Source organism: Thalassophryne amazonica, chromosome 10 (genome assembly GCF_902500255.1).
Source record: "Thalassophryne amazonica chromosome 10, fThaAma1.1, whole genome shotgun sequence".
NCBI classification, from domain to species: Eukaryota; Metazoa; Chordata; class Actinopteri; order Batrachoidiformes; family Batrachoididae; genus Thalassophryne; species Thalassophryne amazonica.
Genome location: NC_047112.1, coordinates 116,484,744 through 116,497,449, shown reverse-complemented (window position 1 = coordinate 116,497,449; position 12,706 = coordinate 116,484,744). Strand labels below are relative to the sequence as shown.

Genomic DNA, 12,706 nt, shown 5'->3' with positions numbered 1-12,706 from the left:
GAAACAGACAGTCTGTACACAAAGTCAGTCCATGGCATCACGGACTACATCATCAGAATTGTTTTTAAACTGACTGTTTTTGCAAGTTGACTGAGAACAATATTCTACTCCTGTTTAAGGGCCCCTTCACACATAGTATGAATGTGGTCGAATTGCGCATGAAGCATCTTATGCAATAGGTGTAAAATCGTAGCTGCCTCCAATGCCTCGTACACCTGTTGCTGTAACTATTTGTGCTCACCAGCAGCTGAAAGACAAAGTGTGTCATGGTGAGAGCCTTCTCGCGGCAGGTATCAGCCAAGTGACACACATGAACATCTACACCGTTCACTTGGCACTTAGAAAATGTGTGGCCACTTGCGCTGTTAGCAGAAAACAGTCAATCAATCAATCAATTTTTTTTTATATAGCGCCAAATCACAACAAACAGTTGCCCCAAGGCGCTTTATATTGTAAGGCAAGGCCATACAATAATTATGTAAAACCCCAACGGTCAAAACGACCCCCTGTGAGCAAGCACTTGGCTACAGTGGGAAGGAAAAACTCCCTTTTAACAGGAAGAAACCTCCAGCAGAACCAGGCTCAGGGAGGGGCAGTCTTCTGCTGGGACTGGTTGGGGCTGAGGGAGAGAACCAGGAAAAAGACATGCTGTGGAGGGGAGCAGAGATCGATCACTAATGATTAAATGCAGAGTGGTGCATACAGAGCAAAAAGAGAAAGAAACAGTGCATCATGGGAACCCCCCAGCAGTCTACGTCTATAGCAGCATAACTAAGGGATGGTTCAGGGTCACCTGATCCAGCCCTAACTATAAGCTTTAGCAAAAAGGAAAGTTTTAAGCCTAATCTTAAAAGTAGAGAGGGTGTCTGTCTCCCTGATCTGAATTGGGAGCTGGTTCCACAGGAGAGGAGCCTGAAAGCTGAAGGCTCTGCCTCCCATTCTACTCTTGCAAACCCTAGGAACTACAATTAAGCCTGCAGTCTGAGAGCGAAGCGCTCTATTGGAGTGATATGGTACTACGAGGTCCCTAAGATAAGATGGGACCTGATTATTCAAAACCTTATAAGTAAGAAGAAGAATTTTAAATTCTATTCTAGAATTAACAGGAAGCCAATGAAGAGAGGCCAATATGGGTGAGATATGCTCTCTCCTTCTAGTCCCCGTCAGTACTCTAGCTGCAGCATTTTGAATTAACTGAAGGCTTTTTAGGGAACTTTTAGGACAACCTGATAATAATGAATTACAATAGTCCAGCCTAGAGGAAATAAATGCATGAATTAGTTTTTCAGCATCACTCTGAGACAAGACCTGCCAGCAGACAATCACTTTCGAGCTGGCGGTGAAATTTGTCAAAGTGCTCCTATGACTGTGAAGTTGCTAAGTACGCATGTGGCATTCCAGAGTGTCACATGTGTGCGTGTGGTTCATTCACACCCCCTGCAGGCGAGGCGCCTCTCATCTGATCACAGAGTGACACCTTGGTCTGTGTGCTCAACGGATGGGGGCGTGGCTGGCTGTCAACAGCTAGTGAGACATCTTTGGTCCTGGACCTCACAGCTGCAGAACACATACCATGTTTTGATGGACACGTGCGTGTGTGTGCTTGCTGTCCTCGTGTGGAAATACATAAAAACATATATCGCTTTTGCGACGGGCTGGAGAAACGGACCATCAGTTCATGTGGATACACAGCAGGTGATCTGAATGTCACGTCTGTCTGATAGGATACTGACAAGCCAACAGCGCGACAAATACGCCACTTTCAGTCACGTATCAGCAGAAATACACTGTAAAAAACGCATTTGGTCAGTTATCATGGCACTTTTTTTTTCCCCTTTTTTAAAAAAAAATACATTTATCTGCTTTCTGATTTTAGCAATTTCACACTCCTTTTATAAGACAATGATTGTAGCGCAGTGGTAAAGTTTCTGTCTGTTTTGTAAATTGCAGGACTGAATCCTGTGAGTGGCATTAATTTTTCAGTTAACCAGGGTTATTTAACCCACGGTTAAATAAGCCTGGTTAATTGCTTTCCCTTTTATTTATTATTTATATCAACCCAGTGATATTCACTAATTATACAGCTGGTTTTTATTTTATTGTTCTCCACATCAGTGGCACAGTGTGGTGCACCACATCCCAGCTGCTCGCACTGTGTTCCTGCTCACACGACACCGTCGCAGTGGGTTTGTTCATGCCTGCCCATCAGCTGAATGTTTTCCTGGTTCACTCATACAAGCTGTTCCGCTGTGATTCCCCCTGATTTGTACTTATTCGAAGTATGTGTGAAGGGCTCTAAAGTTCATATTGGACTGTTGACGCCAAAGCACCAGTGACAAACACCAAAATGTAAGTCCCTTTTCTGTTGTTCATTAATTAAATTAATAAAATATCAAATGACAAAGATCTATTTTAGCCATTATATACACTTTCAAACTGGATCTCCTGTTCACCCACTAGAAAAAAAAAATAAAACAAAGCTATAAAATCAGTTTGGGGTGCCGGACATCACACTCGTTTTGCTGTGGCTGCACATGTAAAGTTGGTTAATGTCAGCATTGTGTTGCCTTCCTGTGTGCGTTTGCAGGTTATGATGGTGGCAGCAGTGACTCAGAGTGTGAGAGTCCCACTCTGGATGAACAGGACTGTCCACTGATGCCAGACTTTTGGCTGATTGTCAAGATCCTCCAGGACAGAGTGAAGGTCTTTTCTCATTCCAGGTTAGATTAGTCCTAAAGAACACCAATGCTACACACAGCACAGTGTCACTTTAGAAAAGCATAACACAACAGCGTATTGCACGTTACCATTAAAGTCCACACATTCCAGAAAAGGAGGAGCGTCCAGGAGCAGCGTAGCAGGTGATGATCAAGCTCCAATCCCCACCTCTCAAAAATGAAATTGACCCAGAAGTGGGGAAAGTTTCAGTTCCTTGAAGAACCAACATGAGGCTGGCTCCATAAGCTAGAAGATTGCCACGGACCTCCATGTTAAAATGTCTCACTTTATTTCAGAAATAAAACGCTACAGCTTTGTACAAAATAAATACAGTGGCTTACAAAAGTATTCAGCCCCTTGGTATTTCACACATTTTAATTTGTTTATGGCATTTCAAATACAAAAAATAAATCAGGCTTCTCAATATAACATTTTCTAAAATCATCTTCCTTAAACTCAAACTGAAAGTAAATCTCTACAACTTGATATACACTCAACAAAAATATAAACGCAACACTTTTGGTTTTGCTCCCATTTTGTATGAAATGAACTTTTTCCACATACACAATATCACCATTTCCCTCAAATATTGTTCACAAACCAGTCTAAATCTGTGATAGTGAGCACTTCTCCTTTGCTGAGATAATCCATCCCACCTCACAGGTGTGCCATACCAAGATGCTGATTAGACACCATGATTAGTGCACATTAATTAATTAAAAATACAAAAGCCAAGATGATGGGTTGCATAAGTAATCAGCCCCTTTGGTATAATACCTGTAAATAATCAGTTTAATGGCCAGTTTTCTTCGGACAAGTCAGGGGATGGATACATGAACATTTCAAAGTCACTAAATATGTCTTGAACTTTCTTTACATCAGTTATGAAGAAATACAAACAGTATGGCACTCTGTGGTAAATCTGTGTGGAGTAGACAGTTCTCAAAAACTGAGTGACTGTGCAAGAAGGAGAAGAGTGAGGAAAGCCACCAAGACACCCAGAAGAAGTTACAGGGTTCTCTGCCTGTGATTGAAGAAATTGTGCATAATGCATATTTTGCATTTTCTATCCCCAGTTATACAGCTTCAGGATGAAGTGGTACAGAGGAGGGTTCACTGTAGGGATGGTGCCTGGTTTCCTCCAAACATGACACCTGGCATTGACACCATAGAGTTCAATCTTTGTCTAATCAGACCAAAGAATATTGTTTCTCCTGATCTGAGAGTCCTTCAGGTGCCTTTTTTCAAACTCCAGGTGGGCTGCCATGTGCCTTTTGCTAAGGAGTGGCTTCCATCTGGACACTCTACCATACAGGCCTGATTGGTGGATTGCTGCATAGATTGTTGTCCTTTCTGGAAGGTTCTCCTCTCTCCACAGAGGAATGCTGGAGCTCTGTCAGAGGGACCATCAGGATCTTGGTCACCTCCCTGACTAAGGCCTTCCTCCTTTGATCGCTCAGTTTAGACAGGCGGTCGGCTCTACGAAAAGTCCTGGTGGATCCAAACTGCTTTCATTTACAGATGATGGAGGCCGCTGTGCTCATTGGGACCTTCAAAGCAGCAGAAATGTTTCTGTTCCCTCTGCAGTTTTGTGCCTCCAGACAATCCTTGTCTGTTATAATTCTGTTCAATGTCTTAGCCATGTTAAATTTGTAGCAGCATTGGTGGGAGTGGATTTTAGATGCTTACACTGTACATGTCTGTCGGTCGTTTGTACCACCTAAGGCTTGTGATGTTTTTGTAGGAGCGTGACCATGGGCAAAGACATGTGTCCTGACGACCAGCAGCAGGAACAGCCTGAATACCTGCTGCTACATCAGATGATGGTCAGGAAGATTGGAGAAATCTGTCGACTCGTCAATCAGGTGCGAACAGATGTCATTGTTATTATCTGTTTTCTCATGGACCTTTGCAGAGTGATTCACTGTGGAGCAGCTACATTTGTTGCCTTTTTGTTCCAGCTGATGACCTCGGTTCCTCTCCTCAGCCTGAAACGTGTTGATTATTATGTTATAAGGTGAGCGTTATTCAGCAGACATATAGATGTTCTTGTGTACTGTGCAGAGTATGCTGCTGCAAGATCTGCATGACAGCCACGTGTGTAACTCTCTGCTGGTGGCTGAGAGTGAGGAAGACATCTGGAAGACGGACTCTCTCTACAGACAGAGGATCAACACCTCTGATGGTGAGCTGTGCTCAGACTGAACACAAACATTGATGACTCTTCTTCTCCACCTTCATTCTCATGATTGTCTCGTCCCCACTGCAGGCTGTGGCAGTCTTTTATGCTTAATGTGTATAAGGCTGAATTTTGCAGTTTGTGGGTGTTTTTTCTTTTCTGTTTATTTGTATTTAATTAAAAACAGAGCAAATAAATTGAAATAAGTGATTAAAACACCATATTATAATTTCCTGTGAGTTATCGCAAAGTTTTATCCGAGCACTTCCTCTGACATTGAGTCTGAAATTCTGATTTAATCTGATGCCTGAATTAAATCAGAGCTAACTCTTTCAAAAACACAACATCAGTTATTTTTTCTTCAAGTATCTGGTGAGGTGTAAAAGTATTTTGGCTGAATCACCTGAGGGCAAAACCGTCTTTCTACAGAGATCAACTGGTTTCTCAGAATAACCACAAACAAATTATTTTACAGAATAGTTCAGCAGTGTGGTGACTGAATTGTGGATTTTGTGTTATAAGCATGAAATTGTCCAAAAATATCGACCTTGATCCACTACAAAGTACACCATGGGGCAAAAGTCCAAGATGGCACCATTTTCAAGATGGCCCCTGATTGATGATTGTCAGACTGGGAGGGAGCCCTTGGACCCGGAGTGGCTGGACCTGCAATACAGATTTCCAGACTTGGCTTTGGTGTAAGAGATAACATGGTTTTTATTTCAGGCACAGGTACGGTACACATGTGGTCAGTCAGCGGAGCAGAGGTACACTCGGGATCAGGCAAAAACGCAGTCATTGACGAGCAGGGATCAGTGGCACAGGCAAACACAGACATCGGAGATAAGGTAAAAGGCGCAGTCAAAAAAACAGAGCAAAAATACGGTACATGGCTGGACAAAAACAGGGCTGTGAATAAAGGCTGGAGAGTGTAGAAAAGACAACAAATTGGCAGTGAGCTGTGAGACTGTGAGGGCTTAAATAACAGGTGGTGTAAACGAGGTGCATGTGCAGACTAATTAGGTATTGAGGTGCACCTGTGGAGGGAAGATTCTAGAAAGGGGGCGTGGCAAATGGACAAAGACTAAACACTGTGCAAGAGAGTGATGTAAGGAGCAAAGATACTAGGGCAGGTGCAGGGAGTGTGAGTGAGTTGAAACAACACAGACAAAAAAAAAGGTGAGAGACATGGGGCAGGTGCAATGATGTGAAGTGAGAACATAATCAGATATGACTGAGGAACTACAGGGAACCATGAACTGAGCTGAAACAGAATATACAGGAACAAGAATCAGGCATGATCATAAGAACTACTCGTAAAAGTAAACCAAGATAAAATGAGAACAGAGGAAGAAACTACATGACAAGTGATCAGGAAAAAAATGAAAAGTAAATGCTAGGACAAAACTAAACTGGAACTGACTATGACTGAAAAAATACATAAAGAGATGACAGGACAAACCAAGACTACATAATTAACACAAAACAAAACCCAATATAACAGCATAACAGATAACTAAATGATAAACAATGAAAACATAAACCGGCAGAACAAACTAGAATAGAACTGAGCCATGGCTAAAGTAAGAAAAGTGACAAAGAAACAAAGTGGCAAAGTAAAATAGAACAGAGAATAAACCATGATGCAAATAAACAACTAATAAATCAAAGCTGGGGCAGAAAGAGAACAACAGAACGGGGGGAAAACATGGGCTTAACGCCCGATCAGGCCAAAATCATGACAATCAAGTGCGCATGTCACATTATTCTCTATTTGTGTTTTTAAACCATTAAAATGTACTGGTATACAAATTTTTAGAAGTTGTTTGCTTCAGAAATAAAATGTGTTATTTTGTATGGATTTTTGGCATGCTGAATTCAAATATGACATTACAAATATATACAGGTGCTGCTCATAGAATTTCCACAGTCAGTGATGGTTTGTGGTGCCATGTCATCTGCTGGTGTTGGTCCACTGTGTTTTCTGAGGTCCAAGGTCAACGTGGCCATCTACCAGGAAGTTGTAGAGCACTTCATGCTTCCTGCTGCTGACCAACTTAATGGAGATGCAGATTTCATTTTCCAACAGGACTTGGCACCTGCACACAGTGCCAAAGCTACTAGTACCTGGTTTAAGGACCATGGTATCCCTGTTCTTAATTGGCCAGCAAACTCATCTCACCTTAACCCCACAGAAAATCTGTGGTGTATTGTGAAGAGGAAGATGTCACACGCCAGACCCAACACGACTGGAAAGCAACCGGAATCCATCTGAAAGCCATCCTGAGAGACCAACACCGAGGTGGTTTTGTGCTGCGCCATGAGCGGCACGGCGGCGCGTCCCCCCACTTCTTTTTCCATGAAAAAAACTCCTGTAACGGTGGAATGTGCCGAAAAAGTGCTGATGTCCACATTTTCTGCCTTTTTGTGAAAGTCAGATGAGGTCCCGGATCAACAAAGCCTTCACGTTGGAAATGATCTGCTTGTTTCAGCGGGGTGTCAGCCTGTCGATGGGGGCTGGGAGCGCGCCGCGCTCTCAGGAGTAGTGGGCAGTCCTTAAAGCGGCAGTAACACTCCGTAATCTGTTTAATCCCCATAAAATCGTCCCTGAAAGCCATATTAATTTTCCGAATGGTGTCCACCTGGAGGTCACTCACAGTTTCTGGAAAAAAATTGATGCAGGAAGGGCATCCGGCGTAAAACCTGTGCCAATTCAACATGCAGATCCACCTTGGATTTGCAGTGGCGACCCCAAATGCAAACAAGGGTGCAGCCGAAGGGACTTACTTACTTTTTACTGAAATAAATCAACTTTTACATGATATCCTAATTATATGACCAGCACCTGTATATTTTTGGTTTAAATATAGTGTTAATGAAACAAAATGGCTGAGATTCTACAACGTTGTTGGAGCTGAAGATTATCATATATCGCACATGACGTGATTGTCATGTATGAAGTTTTGATTATGACAGAAAATAGCAGTCAAAACTAAGAAATTTCAAATCATTCTTTTTCTGATTTTCATCACTGACACTGTTCGATGTCTGTGTGATGATGTCATCATGCAGCAACGAAATGAAAAACATTTGATTTTTCTTTTCTCATACGTCAGTTTGGTCATCTGGGATTTGGTGACCCTCAGATACTGATTTCAGTGGCTACATCTACATTTTTTAATACAGATCATCAACAACATGTATATAGTGACCATTGTTGACTTATTTTTTAAGTGTACATATTTAAGAGTTTGTAGTCGTCCGACCTCTGGATTAACTAAGACCATGATACTTATGGGTAATCCAAAAGTAAGTAAGTCGGTGGTGCCTGGTGGCAATTTTTAAGGGGATGCACCTTTAGTATATGATAGAGGGATTTGCTCCAGCGTTACATTACATTTTCGCTAAGTGTACCTAATAAACTGGCAACTGAGTGTACATTTGAAGCCAAATACTGGTATACAAATTTTAGAAGAAAAGAAAAAAGAAATAAATCAAATGTGCTATTTTGTATGGATTTTTGGCATGCTGAATTCAAATATGACATTAAAAATGGCTGATTGGCTACTGTTTCCAAAATAACATTTTTTTTTACATCTCCATATCTATGTTGTGTTGATAGTACAATGTTTATGATAAATCGTAAACTAGTCTTTTCATGCTTTTCTTTCACTTTATATATTACATTTATTTTGAATCACAAGTGGGAAAAAAAGCATAATTTATCGATATGTAAGAACAGAGATCAGTTCTTATTCAGTGTCTACTCAGAGCGTCCTGGTCTGTCTCCTGTCACCATTAAATGCAGCATCTCTTGTCAGTGTCCAGCAGTAGTCTGCAAGTATGGATGGGCTCCATTTTCATACTACACCTGACGTAAATCCTCTGGCATTGAAGCCATTTCCCAAAGGTTAGCTTGTATTGAGCCACTTGTGATTTAGATTAGGATGCCTTCCCTTTATAACTCATCTATCCACCGTGATGTGTAAAGTCAGGGTTGTATATGCTGACCAAGTAACATATTCTTAAAAACTAGAGTCAGACAAGAGTTTTGAACATCATTTCATTCCCAGTGGCCCAGAATGAGTAAATTTTGACTAAATTTTGATTTTTGCGCGATAGCGCACAACAACGCAGAAACTTATTCTTGACCGTGTGTAATGAATCCTGATAATTCTCCAGCAAGACGTGCCATTAATCGTAACGTGTGGTAACAGGTTGTAGCACTTGACACCTCTGCCCCGAATCATCACATTCGTGATCAGCGGCCAAGAATGTGCACTTCGTGGCATTCGTGACTTGTCGTTGTGATGTGTAAACACAGCTTAAGAGGAATTTGAGAGCGGTTCAGAAAAATGTTCTTCCATGAGACTCAGTGTGTTGTGTGTGTCTGTGGGTGTGTGTGGACACATTCAGGTGACGATGCTAAACGCCGTAATGAGAATGTGATCTTGTACCAGTAGAAGCAGCATGTTTGTCTTCTGGTGTCCTGTTGTGTGTCAGTTGGTACTGTAGCTCATCTGTTGCCTGTTTTGTGGTTGAAACAGACTACACCAGTGAGGACAGCTATCAGCCCAGAGACTACTTGGCAGCCACCATGCAGTTTATACCCGGACATTTTGCTTGTGATGTGGTATGGAGCACCGTCATCCACATCCACCCACGACTCAAGATGGGGCCGAATATGGGGGTGTCCAGGGGTGAGTGTCACATTTGGAAACCTGGTTTTCTAACAGTAACGTCACTTATACAGAGACATGTCCCAGGTTAAAGTGTGTTCAATACTACGGCTGCAGAGACCCAGCACACCTCCACCTCTCCACAGCACACCTCTCCACAACACACCTCCACCTCTCCACAACACACCTCCACCTCTCCACAACACACCTCCCCCTCTCCACAACACACCTCTCCACAACACACCTCCACCTCTCCACAGCACACCTCCACCTCTCCACAACACACCTCCACCTCTCCACAGCACACCTCCACCTCTCCACAACACACCTCCCCCTCTCCACAGCACACCTCTCCACAACACACCTCCACCTCTCCACAGCACACCTCCACCTCTCCACAACACACCTCCACCTCACCACAGCACACCTCCCCCTCTCCACAACACACCTACACCTCTCCACAGCACACCTCTCCACAGCACACCTCTCCACAGCACACCTCCACCTCTCCACAACACACCTCCACCTCTCCACAGCACACCTCTCCACAGCACACCTCTCCACAGCACACCTCCACCTCTCCACAACACACCTCCACCTCTCCACAGCACACCTCCACCTCTCCACAGCACACCTCTCCACAGCACTCCTCCACCTCTCCACAGCACACCTCCACCTCTCCACAACACACCTCCACCTCTCCACAGCACACCTCTCCACAGCACACCTCCACCTCTCCACAACACACCTCCACCTCTCCACAGCACACCTCTCCACAACACACCTCCACCTCTCCACAGCACACCTCTCCACAACACACCTCCACCTCTCCACAGCACACCTCCACCTCTCCACAGCACACCTCCACCTCTCCACAACACACCTCCACCTCACCACAGCACACCTCCACCTCTCCGCAACACACCACCTCTCCACAGCACACCTCCACCTCTCCACAACACACCTCCACCTCTCCACAACACACCTCCACCTCTCCACAGCACACCTCCACCTTTCTACAGCACACCTCTCCACAGCACACCTCCACCTCTCCTCAGCACACCTCTCCACAGCACACGTCTCCACAGCATACCTCCACCTCTCCACAGCACACCTCCACCTCTCCTCAGCACACCTCCACCTCTCCACAGCACACCTCTCCACAGCACACCTCCACCTCTCCACAACATACCTCCACCTCTCCACAGCACACCTCCACCTCTCCACAACATACCTCCACCTCTCCACAGCACACCTCCACCTCTCCTCAGCACACCTCTCCTCAGCACACCTCTCCACAGCACACCTCCACCTCTCCACAGCACACCTCTCCACAGCACACCTCCACCTCTCCACAGCACACCTCCACATCTCCACAACACACCTCCACCTCTCCACAACATACCTCCACCTCTCCACAGCACACCTCCACCTCTCCACAACATACCTCCACCTCTCCACAACACACCTCCACCTCTCCACAGCACACCTCCACCTCTCCACAGCACACCTCTCCACAGCACACCTCTCCACAGCACACTTCTCCACAGCACACCTCCACCTCTCCTCAGCACACCTCCACCTCTCCACAACACACCTCCACCTCTCCACAGCACACCTCTCCACAGCACACCTCTCCACAGCACACCTCCACCTCTCCACAGCACACCTCTCCACAGCACACCTCCACCTCTCCACAGCACACCTCCACCTCTCCACAGCACACCTCTCCACAGCACACCTCCACCTCTCCACAGCACACCTCCACCTCTCCACAGCACACCTCTCCACAGCACACCTCTCCACAGCACACCTCCACCTCTCCACAGCACACCTCCACCTCTCCTCAGCACACCTCTCCACAGCACACCTCTCCACAGCACACCTCCACCTCTCCTCAGCACACCTCTCCACAGCATACCTCCACCTCTCCACAGCACACCTCCACCTCTCCACAGCACACCTCCACCTCTCCTCAGCACACCTCCACCTCTCCACAGCACACCTCTCCACAGCACACCTCCACCTCTCCACAACACACCTCCACCTCTCCACAGCACACCTCCACCTCTCCACAGCACACCTCCACCTCTCCACAGCACACCTCCACCTCTCCACAACACACCTCCACCTCTCCACAACACACCTCCACCTCTCCACAACATACCTCCACCTCTCCACAGCACACCTCCACCTCTCCTCAGCACACCTCCACCTCTCCACAGCACACCTCTCCACAGCACACCTCCACCTCTCCACAGCACACCTCCACCTCTCCACAGCACACCTCCACCTCTCCACAACACACCTCCACCTCTCCACAACATACCTCCACATCTCCACAGCACACCTCCACCTCTCCACAGCACACCTCCACCTCTCCACAGCACACCTTTCCATAGCACACCTCTCCACAGCACACTTCTCCACAGCACACCTCCACCTCTCCACAGCACACCTCCACCTCTCCTCAGCACACCTCCACCTCTCCTCAGCACACCTCTCCTCAGCACACCTCTCCACAGCACACCTCTCCACAGCATACCTCCACCTCTCTACAGCACACCTCCACCTCTCCACAGCACACCTCCACCTCTCCACAACACACCTCCACCTCTCCACAACACACCTCCACCTCTCCACAGCACACCTCCACCTCTCCACAGCACACCTCTCCACAGCACACCTCTCCACAGCATACCTCCACCTCTCCACAGCACACCTCCACCTCTCCACAGCACACCTCTCCACAGCACACCTCCACCTCTCCACAATACACCTCCACCTCTCCACAGCACACCTCCACCTCTCCACAGCACACCTCTCCACAGCACACCTCTCCTCAGCACACCTCTCCACAGCATACCTCCACCTCTCCACAGCACACCTCCACCTCTCCTCAGCACACCTCCACCTCTCCTCAGCACACCTCTCCACAGCACACCTCTCCACAGCACACCTCTCCACAGCACACCTCCACCTCTCCACAGCACACCTCCACCTCTCCACAGCACACCTCTCCACAGCACACCTCTCCACAGCACACCTCCACCTCTCCACAGCACACCTCCACCTCTCCTCAGCACACCTCTCCACAGCACACCTCCACCTCTCCTCAGCACACCTCTCC

The 12,706-nt window shown here is 46.2% G+C and overlaps 1 protein-coding gene across 1 annotated transcript in view; it reads left to right on the top strand.

The window, feature by feature from the left end:
- The window catches only part of szt2 (SZT2 subunit of KICSTOR complex), a 701,839-nt gene that overhangs the window by 352,046 nt on the left and 337,087 nt on the right, over positions 1 to 12,706 (top strand). The window contains 4 exon segments of the mRNA XM_034179252.1: positions 2,588 to 2,720; positions 4,463 to 4,583; positions 4,783 to 4,903; positions 9,445 to 9,597. Of these exon segments, the coding sequence (XP_034035143.1) occupies positions 2,588 to 2,720; positions 4,463 to 4,583; positions 4,783 to 4,903; positions 9,445 to 9,597 (528 nt within the window).